At 39.9% G+C, this 19783-nt stretch overlaps 3 protein-coding genes across 3 annotated transcripts in view; 2 read left to right on the forward strand and 1 right to left on the reverse strand.

Annotated features, from left to right (window-relative positions):
* The window catches only part of LOC131224724 (receptor-like protein EIX2), a 190394-nt gene that overhangs the window by 139176 nt on the left and 31435 nt on the right, over positions 1 to 19783 (forward strand). The gene's annotated exons all lie outside the window — the stretch shown is intronic.
* LOC131224730 (uncharacterized) overlaps positions 1 to 19783 on the forward strand; it is a 52885-nt gene that overhangs the window by 19763 nt on the left and 13339 nt on the right. The gene's annotated exons all lie outside the window — the stretch shown is intronic.
* LOC131224727 (uncharacterized) lies at positions 4947 to 14225 on the reverse strand. Its single transcript, XM_058220043.1, has 6 exons — positions 13964 to 14225; positions 11890 to 11978; positions 8592 to 10215; positions 7995 to 8161; positions 7330 to 7513; positions 4947 to 6848 (listed from the first exon to the last, which is right to left on the reverse strand). Exons 3-6 carry the CDS (start codon positions 9883 to 9885, stop codon positions 6226 to 6228), a joined length of 2268 nt encoding a protein of 755 aa, XP_058076026.1. The 5' UTR covers positions 9886 to 10215; positions 11890 to 11978; positions 13964 to 14225; the 3' UTR covers positions 4947 to 6225.

Raw genomic sequence — 19783 nt, forward strand, 5'->3', positions numbered from 1 at the left:
TTATAAATGTAAGAAGACATGTGAAAACACAACAAATACATTCAAAAGCTGAAGAAGAATCACTAGATTAGGTTACATACATGTTTGATTTTATGTTTAGACACAGATTGAGACCGATTTGCGAGAAATTGGGAAAATTTTGATTTTTTTCAATTTTCCACAACTCTGTCATTCTCCTCCAAATCTCGAAATCGAAGCTCCCAATCCATGATTTTTCATGTTTTGTAACAATTTGACATCGATTTAACATGATTTACAGAAAAAAAAAGGAATCAAAATTTGAAAAATGCTCACCGGATCGAACATGTGGGATATATCCCGCTACTTGTGTGTTTCGTATCGCACAGGTGGGATACAAGATATATCATGGGATATATCGGCCGATATCATCGATATTTAAAACACTGGTCATAAATGGCCATGGGCCAGGTTTGGGTGTCAATGCTGTTGAACCTTGGCCTGGTCCATCATACTTATTAATCAAGTCTGATTTCAGGCTCATGCTTAGTCTTTGGGACCAACCCAACTTTTGGTGAGTGGGGCTAGGAAGCTTGGTGCGCTAGTTCAGCCATTCCCAAACTTAGGCTCACAATCACAATTCTGAGATTAGGATGGAATATGGTGGCGAGTGGCCCAATTTAATTGTGAAAAATGCAGGTGTAAAACATCTAATTTCCTGGAGAAATGTTGCATGCAGAGTGGGCACTTGCAAAAGCTGAATACACGTGCCCCATTGTCTTAGTGTGGTAAACCTGTGCGAGATCTGGGTTTTTGAGTCAGTGAACCCAACAGGGATCTATAGCTTAAATTTAGGCTAGCCGACACATGCATTTTGAATGTGAGGGACTGGTTATCCATTTTTCATTTCCATCATCTCATTCGCCTGCAGCCTGCGTAAAGAATGGATGGGGCCATTAGTCGGCTTGGGTGCATTCCCTGCACACCAGTGCCTTATGCACGGTCATGTTTGTGGTTATCTAACCATTTAATGTTGCCTTAGTAGTCTCTGCATTTCAATGTGCATCATTAGTACATGTGCGTGGGGGGCCACTGAAAGGTAGGCCAACTACCAACATTCGGTCTACCCTCATTGATACTCTAGCACAAGAGTAAAAGCATGGTTGTTAGTTTACTATGATTTAGGAATCGAGTTAGGATGACTTTAAAAGCTGTTCTTGACAGTGGGCTTAGGAATTCCACATGAGTCATTTGAGACTGTTGATAGCCATGGGCACATCCTTAGCCACTAATAGATTGGAATATGTTGATTTCTGAACATCATTTGATCTAATCCTTACTCAGCAGCAGCATTTGCCTTATATAACACACTATTAAATGCATCTCTAGCTTAATTCACATTTGGACCTGATTTCATTTATGCTAAACAACAGTTTCTGCAGGTCTCGATATAAGTCGTGGTCCAAGATAGAATAATTTCAGGATTCCCTTCAACTTCAACATTAAGGTGGGCGAAGGAATTGGGATTTGCTTTAGGAAGGCTAAGCTTTGTCTTGATCGCTTATAATTCCACATGGTTGGCATCCCACGTTTCACATGGACCTGAAAAGATGAATTTGATTCTGACTTGATTGTCCCTGACAATGTTGTCAATACTGGATCATCTCGGATTTCCATGAGAGCAACTATCAACATTAAGCTTCCATATCTTGGAGGAGGGGGTGTCTTTCATCCTGGGCGAGGGGTCTTAATGTAGGGGCATTTTCACACTGGGCTCCAGTGGGGTCGCCTGTGGGATGCGAGGGCACACTCGGGGTAGGTGACTCATGTGATTTGGGGCCCATGGGGGAGGTCTCGTGTTCGAGACTCCTCACCAGGGGTGATTAATGCGCATTTCACATTGGGCTCGAGTGGGGTAGCCCGTGGGATGCGGGAACACACATGGGGTGGGCGGCCCATGTGATTTGGGGCCCACGAGGGGGGTTTGGCCGAGGTCCTAAACCCATGAGATGTGGGGCCTGGGCTATGAGATAAAGGGATTAATTCGCCATACTCTAACAGTTCGAGCTTTTAGAGCAAGTGGTTAATTGTCCTGCATTAGGTCTTGCTTTTGACTTTGGGAGGATTCCTGGTGTGGTGAATGGTGTTAGGCCTCTAATGGTAGAGTTTTCCGGGTTAGCTATTCTATATTTGTAAGAAAAACATCCTACTCAATGTGTAGGGGCAAGTGGCTTGGGCTCCGCTGCGCAGAAGGATCTTTGGAAGAGGAAGTGGAGGATTTGTTGCGGCTGCTGGGCATTCTTAAAGACCATCACCCTATTATAGGGAGGCCAGAAAAAATGGCTTGGTTTAGTCACAAATCCGGTCAGTTCTCAGTTCGTTCCTTCTATGGTCTGATTTGGAACATATAGTCAAGTTTGAAGACCAACCCTTATTGTTCTTGGAGATACGGTACGCCTCCTAAAGTTGTGGCTTTCCTTTGGTTAGAAGGAAGTGGATCCTCACCATAGATAATCTGCAAAAGCAGTCTATGGTCATTCCAAATGTTTGCTTGATGTGTATGAGAGATGTGGAGTCAATGGACCACCTATTCATTCATTGTTTCTTTGCTCGATCAGTCTAGGCCTCAGTCATGCCCCTTTTTGGCAAAGTGTGAGTGATGCCTAACTCAATAGAAGACTACCTCTTAGCTTGAAATGTTGGAGGGATTGGGAAGGTGGGTAAAGCGCTTTGAAATTAGCCATAATAGCGAGCCTTTTGGTACTTTGGGGAGAGCATAACAAACCTTGCTTTCACAACTAATGTGCTTTAGGTGAGTGCAGTTTGGAGGGTCAAATTGCTTGTTTTTTAGTGGGCTTCTAACTTGTAGCCCCTAAAGGATTGTAGTTTCGTCTTTCCTTCTTTGTATTCTTTCCCTAAGCTTCCACAGGTTTCAAAAGAATTAAAGAAAAAAAATCCATCCCAAGGAAAATTATGATGCTGATTTGCATGTTAGCGAAGGGGTCTCTTGGGGCAAGCTTTCAGTTGTTGATTTACTTCTGAGGTAATTGATGAGCTGAAGGTGCTTGTCATATAACATCCCCAAACCTTTTGAATGCCATGTGGGACACCCAATCATCAATCTGGACATTTCATTCAATAATGCCATTCGGGGAGAGCCATGGTGCAAGAATCAATCCAGTTGGATGATTTAACCCTTTGAATGGGGCCAATATGTTACAATTGTATATTGTTTACAAGCCATAAATAACATATTTAGAGTCTCCAAACCATAGTGCTGCTTTGGAATCATAAGCAGTACAATGTGGGATATATCAAATAGATATTTCAAGATTATGATTTGGACCTGTTTTGTTTCTCCACTCAATATTTACTGTCCATTTTCTATGCTATTGATTGGATTTTACAGCCATCCAACTGGCATGTTTTTGCACCACGGCTAGCCATTAGTTGTATTAATGAATTGACGATTCAAATCGATGATAGGTCATGCCATGTGCTATTTAAAAACTTTGTGGAAGCTGCTAATGGCCCCATTAAGGTGGGGATGTATATATATCCAAAGATATGGGTTTTGCTAACATCCATCCCCACCTTCATGGAGATGTTGCCACATGGGATAGCCAATCATCAATCCTGACAGTTCATCCAATGGTACCATTGGGAGCAAGCCGTGGTGCAAGAATCATTTCATTTGGATGTTCCTAACCTGATTTGTTCGAACCATCTGTTTTTTTTATGAGACAGAGATCGCATAGTTATTATCATCAAAGTGCTAATTTGGAATCATAAGCAATAGAAAGTGGCATCTATCGGATAGATGGTTATGGTACTTGGACCTATTTTGTTTATCTGTTCAATCTTTATGGTCTATTTTCCATACTATTGATGGGGTGCTTACAATCATCCGACTGGTGTGATTTTCATACCATGGCTTTCTCCCTACTTGGTGCAAAATCCTTCTCGCACATGCACACACACACAAATGTATACACTTGAAGTTCCCTTTATCATCTCTAAACATGCCATTGATTCTGGCCGAGCCTAAATTATGTTTGCCCTTTTCTTTTTCTTTTTTTTTTTTTTTCGGAAATGTAATGAAAATTTGTATTGAAAAAGAGTGCCAAAAAATGCGTTAGCAGTGGATACAAAACCTAAAGGTCAACAGAAGAATTACATATGTCAAAACCCTTAAAACAAGAAGCCCAACCCAAGGTATCTAGTTTCGCCTTTCTAAAGACATGGTGCCGACCCATATCGATTCCAAAAGCACTGATTGGTCATTTCTCCCCATAGAGCCCGAATAACCGCCAACATGGCTAACCTCCAGGCCACTCTTTCTTTTTTACCGAACCCATCTGTGCTATGCTAAAAACAAGTTCTCTATAGACCCCAGCATCACCCAAGACACCTTGAAAAGGGAGACAAATCTCTCGCACACCTCTCAAGCAAATGGACAATGGAGAAAAATCTCTCCCACACCTTTTGAGTAGGTGGACAATGTTTCTATTATATTTGTATACTTTTTTATTTTTATTTTTTATCAATACATTTTCTCTATGATTTACCATTATTTTCTTTTAGTTTTTGGAGTGCATTGGCCATTTTCCTTTCTCGGTGTAGTCTTCAGATTCACCATCATTGCAAAGGTGGTGACTTATTCATGTTACATGTCATAGATGTATGCCGATCCAGGCAGTCTGAATTTTTGGGCTTTGTGTTCAGAGCAAATGTTGAAATTTACACTGACAGAACGATTCTAACCATCCAATTGGTTTTAATCAAATGGTTAGTCGAGATAAATTGATCAGCAGATATCTGTCTGAGTTCAACAGGATAAATCTGAGTGTTGACACTATCTGATCAATGAGATTCTTGCACTTTGCTCCTTCCACAAATGACTATTTGTGGACACTCTGGATTGCTGTACATGTACTAAGGAGACAAACAAAAAATTAATACAAATACAATGAAGAGAGCTTTTCATATACACGTATAACACCTGATTCGGATTCTTCTTTTCAATTACTTCCTAATCACAACAGTATCAAACAAGTAGAAGTTACAACACCTTTGATGGAAGCAACATACAAGAAGGGAATGATAAGAAACAAACACACTACTGATACACTCACTAGCTTACCACTGTTGAGCTCAACCATCTGAACTGAAGATACTTTTCTGAATCCTGGTGATGAAAATACCTCTTACTGTACAAAGGATGATGAATTTTAGGTTACACAGGTTGAGGCTTTGCACATTATTCGTGGGTTTTCAATTCTGATAAGTGGGGCCCATGCTCCTGTAATCGCGACCATTGATATGGTCAGGGTTAGAAGATCTTAGCTACCCACCCTTCGACTCTTTTCAGTTTCTTTTCTTAATCATCATTTATAAGCCATGAATAGGAAGTTTATGATTGTCATATTGAGGAGATCTTTTGCATGGCCCACCCAAAGTGGGACACAACAGATGGGTGCTCTAGACACTGAACCAATGGCTCCAATTATTAGAATTGAAAACCTGCGTAGATTGTGCAAAGCCTCCAGTTGTGCGTCCATTAATTCCTCAAGGATCACGTTCCACAACTTCATCGCCATCATCGTTGCAATGCTTGTTTCAACCTTCATGAACATGAAACATAAAATAAGCAGGTACCATATGATTTGGATCGAAAGACGTTTTCTATAATTCGACCCTATTATGGTACTGGTGGGGTTCACCTTTTAGCAATCTGAGCCGTTCCTTTGGTGGGCCATTTGGTAGAAGGATGATTATGGCCAATGGTTCACATACGATCATGAGAAAAATGGCCTAATAGGATGTTCAGGATCGTCTGATGGGGGAGGCTTTACGGCCTAACATAAGTAGGTTCAGATAACCAAAATCTTGGCCCCACATGTATAATTTGTTAGCCAAGGCAAATTGATTGCTCGATTGGAAATGATACACTACTCATGTTACATGAGAGTTGCCATACAACCGAACTTATAACAATTGGATGAGAGGGAGCTGAGTGGTGATGTAGAGGGGAATCGAATTTGTAAAGCTTCCCATTTGGATGCCATCATCCAATGGCTATACAAGTTCCTGTATCATTTCTCATGTTTACGTTTTCATGAAACTCAAAGATAAATGACATGTCCACATAAGTTTTAGCCACGATGAATCTACACTTGAGAGAAGTCTTGAGATTGTCGTGTCATGCTGGATCTCTCCCTTCCTCTGTTGCTTCCTTCTATGAAAGCTCTATGCTGGTACCTAAATTCAATTCTGCAGTTGGAGTATCGCCTCTTCCATTTGTTCTTCTAGAATGACCTCTCCCATATCAATGCCGATGCATTCAACATCGATTCGGAGATCCATCCATTTTTCAGATTTTTCGATGTCTTTCCCGGTGATCTCATCTAATGTATGGGGAAATTGTGGGTTGAGATGCCGATCAATGCCTCTCCAAACCTTGTGGACGACATCTTTCCCCACTGGAGTCAGTCGAATGTTTGGCTTGACAAACGACGTCCACGGCGAGATGCTGAAAAACTGCTCATAAACCTCCTCGAGAACTTCATTTATACAATCGAAGAGGAACCTCCACTTGTGTGATGATCTGGTTGATGAGGCTTCTACTTCATCAAATAAAGATGGATTGGGCAGCTGGTGTGCAAAATGCTGCCACTCGATGGATTCATCGAATTCTAGACCAGACGCTTCCAATACAGCTCTTACATACCCGAATTTCAATTCCTTCTGCTCCACACAATCTTTTAGATTGATTTCAGGATCTACCACACAATCTTTTAGATTGATTTCAGGATCTAAGGTGGCTATATCAATATCACGATTGTCTCGTTCGTCGAAATGAATTCTCCGTGGTTCCACTGGCAGCTTAGCTGCAGATGTCCATTAGATTATTCTTGCTATTAGATTTTGTTCAGGTTGACATGGAAAAGCCAACTCAATATTTAAATAATAAAACATTACAATGTATAAATACTAGATTAAAAATAACATTTGAACATGCCAATTTTGAAAAAAGAAGTTATCATTAGGACCAAATTTTCGTCCTCCCACTTTCTATACCATTCATGTGCCAAGTGTGTGTTACAATTTACAATCTATTTATTCGTTAGGGACAACCATGAATGGGCCATGGACCAAAAATCACAGAGTTTAAACAAATCCTAACCATTTGAGAAAGAGGTATACAAAGTCCACTAAAATTGGCCAATGATTTTTGAAGAGCAATTTTTACATGGTTAGGATTGTCTGTTCACTAATAATTTAGGTCTACGATAAATGAGTGGTTCGAATCATCATTCACATATGCAATATGCAGAAGTGACATTGCTCTACGGTAGATATAAGGCATACCTATTCGGGGGCTTGCAGGACTGATAACATCGTCTACAAAGAATGGTTCAAGAATAGATACCGGACTAGGACGTTCTGGCTTTTCACCTATGTTCTCTGGAGCTTCCGTTCTATCGATAAGTAAATGGCTTCCTGAGAAGGGAGATAATGTGGATGTGGGTGTCGTCTTCTCTTTGGATGGGTCCTGAAAAGATAAAAATAGAATTGTGGCATCAAGCAATCAGCTTCCTTCAACAAAACAATTGAAATGACAGGGAAAATTACCAATGGAGCAAGAAGATATCTGCATTGGCTGTTCAATAGAGTAGCAGTGTAAGTCCTCTCCATGTGTGTATGTGTCTGTGTGAGAACTGGGCTATTCATCAAGTGGGCTCACCATGTATGTACTGTGGCCTGAAAATGAGGCTCATCCAGTCATCAGGTGGACCAAGCTGAGTGAGAAAATGGATGGTTATAACCAATGGTCCATATTCATCATATATGTAGACCACCTGATGACAGGACCAACCTGATCTTTTGGGCCACAAAACCGTGTATGGTGGGAGCCTAGTTGGTTTCCCTGGATCTTTGCACACCCATTCCATGTATCAGGTTTACTGTGATTTGAGCTCAGATAGTTTGACTAATGAAATAATTCTATAGTTCCCTAAGAATCAGTCATTTACCAGTCTCAAAAATTCAGAGGATCCGTCTTGCTTGCACTTTTCAGGTACATTGCTGCTGTGATTGTTGTCGATAATCGGTGTATTGCTTTGTAGTTCAGACGGTATGTTTAAGAGAGTATTCTCTTTGATGCGTACATCATCTCTTACTTCTATGATCTCAATGTCACCTTCAGAAAACTTCATCAGTCAGTAAATCATGACACAATGAAAGATATGAAGAACCCACTAAGGAGATCCACACGAGGTGGATCTTTGCATCATACATGTGGTATCTGGTTCATTCATCTGGTGGGGCCCACTGTGATCATGTCCAGGTCCAAAAATCGGCTCAATCGGGGGTCACACATGAGCATTGGGTATAAGCCTGTTGGTTGTTTTTGCTAACCTCCATTTTCTCATATGCGTGTAGCCCACCTGATAAGGGACTGGCTTTCTTTTTTGCACCGATGCATGTGCAAGATGAGGCCCACTTGATGAATTGTCAGGCCCTTGCTCATGCATGCAATTGCTAGCACATGTGAGGCAAAGATTCTATTCTCTTCAATCCTCATCAACTGAATCTCCTTCGCATTTTGCATGATCCACATTGAAACTTACACCATGACTCTCCTCTACTCCAGATGCTCTCCTGGATTTCAGAATCAGGAAGATTCCCCTTGGGAAGTTCTGAATCTGAGTTACGCTCTTGTGTTTTCCCATCTGGATATCCGCCATCAGTGCATGACAAATCCTCCGCATTCTGCGTCAACAGACTTCGACTTGAAGGGTTGGCAGGTTTTCCTTTGTTGAAGAACCATACATTTTCACTGCGGAGTCGATAACTGTCACGAGTTAAACCAGATACAGTGCCAGGTTCCTTGTCCCTTCCGGGACTTGATCTCAGAGACAACATGTTACACTCTGTCGTTGAAAGTATTCTCCCCAACGTTCTTGGTAACTGTCCAGTCAGCAAATCCTCACCTCCATGCCCAGCATTCAGCATCTGGGCAAGATGCTTTTTAGCTTCGTTGTAGATGTTACAATCTCTTTGATGGGGGGAGACAACAGCCATCTGATTTGAATCTCCTTGATTATCAGAACTAGAGAATGCAGCTTCATATTCGATGCTTGACTGGCATTCATTCAACTTAGAATGCTTAGATGTTCTTTCACTTTGGGAAGATGTACTAGAAATAGCTCTTGAATCCTGGAGCCCGGTTGGAATCCTATGTAGAGTTCCGTCTGCTGATGTCGAATTCTGCTCCTTTTTTCTTTCTCTGATTGCATGTTTCAACTTGCGTGTAATTTCTGTAATGGAAAAATGGGACGTAAACCTTTCACTCTCTGCTTGATTTCCCGAGGTGTAATGAGATTGTGACGAAGAGCTTGAACTGGTTAGATTCATAGAATCTCGAATGGTTACAGGGTTCTTGGGCTTCAAAATGACTATCTTGTTCGACACATTTTTAATCTGTGCTGTCTTATCTTTTCTTCTAAAGAAGCTATGCATGTTTTGTTTCCCAGACTGTTTGTGCCTGACAGTCTCATCATTGCATTCCCTTGAATTTCCGACCCCTTCGACTTTTGATAGTTTCTCTGATTGAGCATTTCGTAGTTCTTGAATGTGTTTCACCAGCAATGAGTTTGGATCTTGTAAGAGTTTCTGAAACAATTCCTTGTTCGAATTCAATATTTCTAACAGGCCCATGTATTCTTTTGACCGGTGGAGGGCCCCATCTCTGATGAGCTGTTTTGCATGGATAAATTTCTGATTTAGAAATGACTCGGCATCCTCACTTAGTTTTTCTTCGATGATAGGATGCTTCTGAAGCTTATGAGGTGGGCCACACTTAGTAAGACCTGAGCTTTTCCGGGTAGAAGAATCAGTCCTCTTCTCAAGGTTTGGATGCATTTTTTTAATTTAACACTTCCGCCCACCAGACTCTTCCACTACTGAAAATCTTTCCATCAACTTTGGATGATTAGACTGTTGAGGCTCCGAGCTTGCTGTCGTTCCGAAATCATTTGGGTCTAGATCACAGATTACCTTGCAGGTCTTGTTTATCTGTTTACGTTTTTTCCCCAAACGGACTCGATGTCCTGAATTGGATCTTATCTGTTCATTGCTAGCTCCAGTAATCTGCTTCTTTAAGGGCTGAGGTTTTGACATCTCTTAATCCATGAGCGCTTTTACGCTTGTCCTTTGGGACCCAACATTGGTTGTTCTGCCTTCTTCACAGTCCTGAAACACTCACTTATGTTAAAAATCCATATCTCATACCCAATGATAACGGACACCTCAATGGGTGGCAAACCATACACCATGGCACACGTGACAGCATGTCATGTATGTGACATGTAAAAGGTGGGCCCTGCAATGAAGATAATTGGGCTGGTGGATTCATTAGTTAGTTGCACATGTATTTTGAATTGCACTTGTAATTCTGATTTAAACCATCAATGTTGTATGGGATGGCCTGCTCTCTTGGTGATTCGACTTCCTGATGTTTGTGCCTGGGGGATTTTCATGGTATGGCCCACCTTTTGCATGGATTGGGTGTCATAAAAACGAATGTTGGACAGTAACTTACCATCCATTGAGGGTGTGTGATCATTTTTGTTTTATAATTACAAACAGATAAGGAGGCATAAACAAACACATTAGTAATGATAAACATATCTTGAAAGATTGATTTTCTGAAATGTGACGTGAATATAACCTTTTTGGTTTATCTCTCTAGGTGCATCAGATGCCTGGTTGGCAAAATCAATGGAGAGCAACTAGGAAAGGTTGATGGATGGGTGTTGAGGATAATGGAAGGATTCCTATAGTGAACTGGGATGGTTCTCCTTTCTTAAGAAAGAAAAGGAAAAGGATAAAAATAAATAAAAAAAATCAATCCTATGTTATATTGACAGTGATTGGTATCTACCTTAATAGAATCAAAATCTCAGCTCCTAAAATGGTGATGTTGGTTCTGTGTCAGCTTTGACTTAGTCGCTTGATTCTTGTCCTAGCTTGATTTTAGATGCAAATGCAATTTTAGCTTTGCTTGGCTCGGTCGTGAGTGCTATTCCAAGCACTGTGAAGAAATCAATTAGGCTTGAATGCCCAACCAAATTGAAGTGCAATCATTCAATTCAACTAAGTGGAAATGACCTAGGGCCTGTATGGATAGTAGAAAAATGGAAAAAAAAAATGATAATAAATAAATTCTAATGATTATCCAATGATGATTTTCCAAGATTTTCACGAGTATTGAAATATGGATTCCGTGTATTCCATTTATGTGGGTCTTGTTTGGATCTTAGTTGCAGAATCCTTCTAATTAGGTGCCGCTCCCACTTCGAATCCCCACTTCGGATTCCCACTCTCACTCCCGCTTCCTACTTGTACTAGTTTACATTTTGAAAGGGACACTTCCCTACTCTCGCATTCGAATTTGTTGCCCTTTGCGTCATGCTTCATGCAACTATAATTTGGATAGCAAGTGGAAATCTTATAAAGTCCACAAAATGATCACCTTATATCTTGTTCATGAGAATTTGTCTATGGTGTTTGGGTAATGATTTGTCTTAAAATTCAATATTCCTTTGCTAAACAATATTGAAATGTCCCATCATGGGAAAACTCATCCATTTTCTTTTTTTTTTTTCTTTCCTTTTTTTTTTTTCTCTACATGCAGGCCCTAAGAAGTAGCTCCACGGCACTTATGATGATTCCCCTGGATCGTTCCAACTCCATCTTTGAACACATGGAGTTGCAATTAAGGGTTGGTCATCATTGTTAAAATTCTCCACCATTTTTTCTTTCATTTCCTCTGTATTTATTTTAAGTATAACAATCTGGTCCAACTGAGAGTCCAAACACGGCTATGTAGAGATAACCACAGTTATTCATTTTCCATCAACTTACACATGAATCGCCAATGCTCACATCCATTCCCTCTTCCGTTTCACTACCATTCGCTACCAAATTGAGTCTGGTCCTTGAATATCCAGCACCTGAGCATGAACATCATCAACATCAACATTTGGAATCTTAGCACTTTATCAGTAGCCAAAATGCAATGCACATAGCGTCAGGAATAGATCATTTATCAAATACATTATAACTGATAGTCCATTTTGATAACATAAGTGAATATTTTCTGCACAATTGGGTGTTTGTGGAGATCTTGAATATTCTTACCCTATGCCAGTTGTTGGTGGACCATGATGGACGGTCTCTCTTTAATATATTAAGGCTTTCATAATACACATGCAATTACAAGACTAATCTCAATCATAGCTCATAAAGACTAAAAGCTTTTGAGGGAAAGACACGTGGACCATTTATAACCTTCTTGTCGTTATCTACATACGAAGTGGGCCACACATAATCATGACCATCGATTCAGTCCACCAACACCAGTCATCTGCAGAAGCAGCATTAGTCATTTTTATAGCAGGGACTTCTCTGTGTTCTCTGTGAGTCTGTGTAATTACTATTCTGTTTTGGCCATTGTGGAATGTTTTCCTACAGCTCCGAAAAATACATTACATTCTATTGTAGAAGAATGCGAAGAGATGCCACCATAGAAGTGGTCATGTCTATGGGAATCTGAAACAATCACTCCCCTTTGGATGAGCCATGGCTCAGAAAATTGCATGGGTCTGAAGATCTAATCATCAAGCAATGAATTTCTGGTCATAGCCCGGTTTTGTTTTGTCCGTTTGTAGTTTTTCTTTTTATTAGCTCGTTAGCGCACACACCTCACTGTTAGCCACACCCCACTTGGGAATCGCTACCAAGACCTCGGTGTTGAAACAAGGTTATCTTCACTCAGTCTACCACTTGAGCTATGTATCGGTGTGTTTTGTCCATTTGTAGTTGCTGACAGGACATTTAGATTGGCCAGTGGGTGTGATTCTTTGGGCTGTGGGACCCACTGATGCTTGGGTCTTAGAGATTGATTCACGGCCCCTTATTTCATTCACCCTGGCAGGTTCATCCTGACCTTTGAACGAGGCCAATTTGTTATGCCTTTTTTTTTATGAGTCATAGATCACATGTTTGAGTCATCAAACCAAAGTGCTACTTTGGAAAGTAATAAAAAGTGGGATTTATCATATAGATGTTTCAAGATGATGATTGGACCTACTTTGTTTTTGTGACTGTCCATTTTCCATGCTTTCGATTTGATGCTTAAGATCATCTGGTTGGCATGATTTTTGCACCGGGGTTGCTCCTATATTTTTATGAATGCATGAACAGGTTCAGATCAAAGATGGGTCGTCACATGTGTCATTTTATACATTTTGGGGACGTTTCTACATTCCCTAATTCTATGTTAACAAAACTAAGAAAAAGCAATGAAAGAAAGGAAAAAAGGGTCTTTGATTGGGGAGTTGGGTAGTAGAGGTTGAGTACTAGGGGTTTTTTGCACTACCGAATTTATTTATTTTTTATTTTTGCACAATTACTCAGTAAATTTCAATTTCACCAAAGCATGAAAATTTTGAAATGGTGATTTCCGAGGAATAAAATGATCAAAATGCCATTTTTATTTATTTTTCTTTAAAAAGTGGAATAGTCAAGAGTTGGGGGGGCCGTGTGGTATGTGCATGATATTTAACTCGTACAACAAATGCAACCCACCATGATAATCAGATGAACCAAAAATCTGCACAGTCCAATGATAAGGTGGGCCGTGCCGTGAAAAAAAAAAAAAAAACAAATTCCTGAGCAGCTCATCTGGTAATTTGATCAGCCATATTTTGATTCACCTCCTCATCATGGTGGGGTTGCATATGTTGGACTGATTGGATTTCATATAATAGCCATGTGGGCCCAAGATTATCGACTTTACTACTTTTTCATCGAAGAAAATAAAAATTAAAATTAAAGGCATTTTGCTGTAAAATCCACTATGGCATTGTCTAAAGTAGAAAAAGATGCATCAAGCCAAGATGGATTTTACTCTCTTATATTATAACTGATGCCTTACCAAGAGCGTCTCTGCTGCTTCCACGTTGCTTATCTGAAATCAATCTCTGAGCAGGGCGGCCAGTTCGGAAGTCGAAAATACTAATCAAACCATCCATACAGCCTGGGTGATCCTTTTCAAACTGTAGAGATTGCTTGTACACTCTCTTCACCATAACAGAGCTGAATTTTTAGTCTGGAACCTAACTTCTCACTCAATTGACTCTACGGCTTGCTCTATCTGGATCGAAAAAAAAAAAAACTGCCTTAGTAATGGTAATGTTGATCACAGTAGATGATTTTTAACCAAAAAGAAAAAAAAAAATTAGCATTTCTTTCTCTCATTCACCAAAGATGGAAGTATGAAAGCACACAAAATCACTGTCTATTAGAAATTTCAAGCCTTCAAATTTATCATTTGTATTGTCAAAAAATAACCAAATTCAGAACCATTGATATCATGTGCCCCACCTTGGATGGTCCACTCACCAAAAATCTCCTAAACATTAGGAGGCAATAACAAAGAAATTATTAAGATAGAAATACAGCAATGGTTCTCAATTCTCATTCAATCAATTAGAAGCCAAAATTTCTATCTAGGATCTTCCAATCTGGGAAAATTTTGGTGCATGGGCCATCCATGGTGAGTTCCATTATGTCAACCATAGTCAAAATCTTAAAAACTCCAAGTTCTGTCGGATCAGGTCGACTCGAAGACTCAAAGGAGTATGAAATTGACTCAACTCAATATGATGATGTATGATTGAAGGATATAAACAGTGTGAATAAATGTTTAATATTATTACATATATAAATGCATGCAAGAAAATCATAGCTTCTACTTGGAGAAATCATTACAGGAAAAAAAAAAAAAAAAACCATACATACATGAAACTAAAAATGCATTAGAATCGTCTATGATTATCTATGCATTTTGATTGTGTTCAATTAGATTGCAGAAAGTTTGATGTAATCAGCTATAAAATAAATAAATAGAAAATAAGAAATGCTCATGCTGTTTTTCTATTATCTTTTTGTAAATCAATCACATGATTAGAAACAGATAAAATCTTCTATGTCTATTTGAATTTCACAGACGGTTTCGGTTATCAACGTATGCCCTGGTGCCCATACCCGTTCCGATTATTAATCAGGCTCAAATCATGGGGCTAAACTCGATGTTTAAGTGATCGGTTGGATTCATTAGTTTTCTACGGTTAATTAATCTTATTTATACGGTTCTTTATTGGTACCAGCTGCCAATAAGCTCACCTCGAGCGTCAAAGGTTAGTAAGTGACGACGTGGCCAGTCATATATATATATTGAAAATGCAGTAAATAAGATGAAGTACAAATTCGCCTTGCTTCCAAAGATTTAAGATCATGATAGGCAGACAAATAAATTAAAAGAAAATGAAAGAAGGAGAACAATGCAGAATGAGATAGAAGAAAATGTGAATGTAATTGATGCACTTAAAATGTGTAGCATAGAATATGACTTAAATTGATGTAGACAAATTCTTATCTTCAATGACTTCGTAATTACTTTTTTTCTCCCATCTCAAGCAACGTGTTGGCAAGTTAAAAATCTTTAAGATACCTCGAGCAGCACTTCTGGGTGAAATCCAACCCTCGGAATATCTCTATATTTTCCTATCGCCTTCTCTGTTCTTTGTTTCTTTCTTTGTACCTCTCTTCCTATCTGTTTATCTCTTCTTCTTCTTTTTTTCTTGTTCTCTCCTACTCTCGACTCACTGATCTCCCTCATGCTTCCATTTCCCCTCCTTTTTTTCTTCTTTTTTCTTCTTGTGACAACAAGTTTCTTATATAGACATTGGCAGACACGATTTGATGACACAAATCTTTAAGATGGCCGTAGTTTTTAGGATGACGTTGTGGGTGTCTCTATTTAATTTATAAATTAACATATTATATATCTTACATCTAAATGCAATAAAGATTTTAATATATAATATATAATATATGATATATATAATTTAAAAGTAATGATGTCTTTATTTATATTTATTTTAAAAGCATATATTTATTTTATAATAAATATTTATATAAAGATAATAATTGTATATATATATATAATCGTAATGATTACCTTTCTTAAACATTAAAATATTAAGATTTTAATTTTAATTTTTTAAAGTAAATTACTCAAATACATTTATCTTGTTTGTTGTTTGTCTGTTTTTGCTAATTTTATTCTCTTTGTAAAGATAATTAGATAAGCTTCCTAATGAGACTACAATCACTTGGAGCAGATTTTGTTTGACTTATTAAAAGTATAATCATCTAGTATATGAAATTAATTGTTGACAATTTGATTGATTGTCCTTTTGATTGTTTTATTCATTTTTCATACATCAGTTGATATGTATAGAGACTTTCCAAGATTATAGAGTTTAAATGCACGGTCGTGAACAAATCTTCACTTGATTTGTTGTTAGCCGGTTCTATCGGCTATTTTCGAGACGTGCGGAGGATGCTCCATGTTTAATCCATTTAAATTTTCAATAATTTTTAAGTCTAGGAGATAATTTTATTTAAGCTAAGCTAAAACTCAAAGAGTAACTTGTGGTAATTTTAATTTTAGGTGGGGTATCTACAATTATACTATTCATTTCTTTTATAAAGTTGACAGCTGAATACAACGTGGTTCTTAGGCGATTGGATCTAAGAAAAATGACTAATGTTTGGATGATACAATTCCCCCTACACTCATGGCAGCTGACCACAGCTGTACGAAGAGTAATGCTGTATAATACAAACCCTCTTCATGTGGACTGTTTACAGCAGACCACAGCTGTAGGAAGACTAATGCTGTATAATACAAATCCTCTTCCTGTGGACTGTTGACAGCAGTCCACAGCTGTACGAAGACTAATGCTGCATGATTCAATTCCACTTACTGCGGAATGTTGACAGCAGACCACAGCTGTACGAAGAAAAATGGAAACGGACTGGCTACTCCCCCTGACAAGAGCCAATGGCTGGTGGTTGGTGCTCTGTGGGCCCCACAATGACGTATGTGTTTTATCCATGCCGTCCATCTATTTTTACAGATCATTTTATGATGTAGAGCGGGTCGCGGACAATTACATGGCCAAGATGGATTAGAAAAGGCCCGGTCGACGACAGAAGTGATCCAGACCATCAAACCTTAAATCGGGCGTATCTTGCAATCCGGAATGAGTTATCTGACGTAAAATATATGATTTTGGGGTAGAATGAGCTACTGAAGCCAACCAACCCGCTATGCCGGGTTGCGCAGCCCGGAATTGTGAAAAACCCCTGGATTGACGGTCGTTTCCCTGTTTTAATTTCGTTTTTACTATAAATAGTAAGTTTTAGTTTGATTATAACTCTTCATCCGTCGGGCTTTAGGAGTTGCGCTCAACGTGAAAAGAGCCTAGAATAATTAGGATAACGGTTTGGTGAAGCCAAATAGGACACTTACTATTTTTGGCCGAAAACCTTGTGCACTAGTAGACATCACGACTGTCTATAAATAGTAAGTTTACTATTTATAGTAAGTCGCGGATTCTAAGAGTTTGAGTTGTAGTTTGATTCTAATTTCTTTCCCATTGCTTGGTAGCCCTATTTAAAGGGTTGTAAACTCATTTTTATTCATCAATTAATCAATTTCGAATTTCTTAGAATTTATTTCTATTTTCTGCTTTCTTTTCCTCATGGATTCGAGAAGTCTCTGTGAGGAGTCCAGAGAAGCTCCGTGGATTCGGAGTAGTTATCCTTATCACGTTCATCCCTACGTCAATTGGTATCAAAGCGAGGATTCCCCTCGGGCCGATGGCAAACAACGAAGGTATGAATCAAAATCCTGTGGACGGTGATCCAGGGATTCGTTATCTTTCGGAAAGAATGGAAGCTTTCCACCGAGAGAGTCAGTTGACCATGCAAGGGCTGCAGGCAACTCTCGACCGTCTTGCTGATGCGCTACTTCCGCCCCAAGCCCTAGGCGGTGCTCCACCACCCGTGGTGGCTCCCCCACCCATGGTTGCTGTACGACATAACCCGATTTCCGTAGAGCACTACCAGTGGCAAACCGTAGGGCTACACCAGATGATTCAAGTTCTAGGGACAAGGACCTTAATGAGGGTTTTGCCCGACGACCAATCCATGGAGGTGATCATCTAGATCGTGCTCAAAGAGACTATCGAGGTAAGGCTGAACTTCCTAGTTTTAACGGTTTATTACGTATAGAAGATTTTCTCGATTGGCTACCCGAAGTAGAGAGATATTTTGATTACATGGACGTGCCAGATCATAAAAGGGTAAAATTGGTAGCGTTTAAATTAAAATCTGGTGCTTCTGCATGGTGGGAACAATTACAACTCTCACGAGCTCGCCAGAACAAGGCGCCTATCTCATCATGGCCACGGATGAGACGTCTTCTTCGATCTCGATTTCTCCCCAGTGATTATGAGCAGATATTATTCCAGCAATATCAAAATTGCAGGCAAGGAAATCGAACAGTCACAGATTATACTGAAGAATTCTAACAACTGGCTACACGAAACGATCTATCAAAATCTGAGTCATAAAAGGTGGCACGATTTATAGGTGGGTTGCGACCGACAATTCAAGAACGAGTTAGTCGGGACTGTGGATGAAGCAGTTCAATTGGCGGGTAGGGCAGAAACACAACTTGCAAGAGCTCCTGTTCGTCCATATCCTTTAACTCGACCCCCCATGACGGGTCCCACGTAGGATCCAGTGCTGCCACGAGGAAAAGACCCAGTACCTCAACTTTCTACAACCGCAAACCGTGATACGGGGAGCGGCTTATCCAGGCCTCAACGTGCAGTACCTACAACAGTGAGTCCGAGTAGGATTCCAAATCCTTATGCTCGGCCAAGGTCAAACAATTGTTACCGCTGTGGCCAACCAAGCCACTTATCAAACACTTGTCCTCAACGTCCCGCAACACACTTGACTATAAACGAAGGGGGTACTGAAGATGAGGCCGCAGAAGAAGACCATCGCTTTGATGAACATGAACAAATCACTGAAGAAATAGCATGTGGCGATGAAATGACGGGCGAGGATCGTGGCGAATTTCTAGTTGTGAGGCGATTGCTGTATGCCCCACGAAAGGAATTACATCCACAACGACACAATATATTTCGTACTCGGTGCACCGTCAATGGAAAGGTCTGTGACGTGATCATAGACAGTGGTAGTAGCGAGAACATCGTCTCAAGAGTGATGGTGGACAAGTTGCGGCTACCAACGATGAAACATCCTTCCCCGTACTCAATTGGCTGGATAAAAAAGGTGAATGAGACTAAGGTAACTGAACAATGCACTATCTCGTTTTCAATTGGCAAAAATTATAAAGTTAAATACTTTGTGACGTGGTCGATATGGAAGCTTGTCATATGTTACTTGGTCGACCTTGGTAGTCGGACCGTGATGCGACCCATCGGGGACGAGATAATGTTTACATATTCGTCAAGGATAGTCGAAAAATAATCCTTGCCCCTATGGCACCAGAGAACCACCCTGAAGCCTCTAAAGTGGACGGGAGTTCTCTCTTGACCATTCGAGATTTTATGGAAGAATCCAAGGAAATCGGCGAGGTATACGCTGTGGTGGTGAAGGGCGAGGAAGAGGAACCCTCAAACATCCTTCCAAGTTTAAGATTGTTGCTAAACGAATTCAAATAAGTCTGGCCTGAGGATTTACCTGATGGATTGCCCCTCATGAGGGACATCCAACATCACATAGACCTCGTCCCTGGGGCTAGCCTGCCAATCGCCCTTATTATCGGATGAGTCTGAAGGAGTGTGAGATACTTCAGGGCCAAGTG

Source organism: Magnolia sinica, chromosome 14 (genome assembly GCF_029962835.1).
Source record: "Magnolia sinica isolate HGM2019 chromosome 14, MsV1, whole genome shotgun sequence".
NCBI lineage: Eukaryota > Viridiplantae > Streptophyta > Magnoliopsida > Magnoliales > Magnoliaceae > Magnolia > Magnolia sinica.

Bases quoted from the DNA above. Each gene is read 5' to 3' on its own strand.
- LOC131224727 (XM_058220043.1), bottom strand. From the start codon at position 9,885: ATGCATCCAAACCTTGAGAAGAGGACTGATTCTTCTACCCGGAAAAGC. The intron at 8,162-8,591 runs GTAAGTTTCAAT...AGTTTTCTGAAG, and splicing joins GAGTAGAGGAGAGTCATGGT to GTGACATTGAGATCATAGAA. The intron at 7,514-7,994 runs GTAAATGACTGA...TTATCTTTTCAG, and splicing joins CCTCTGAATTTTTGAGACTG to GACCCATCCAAAGAGAAGAC.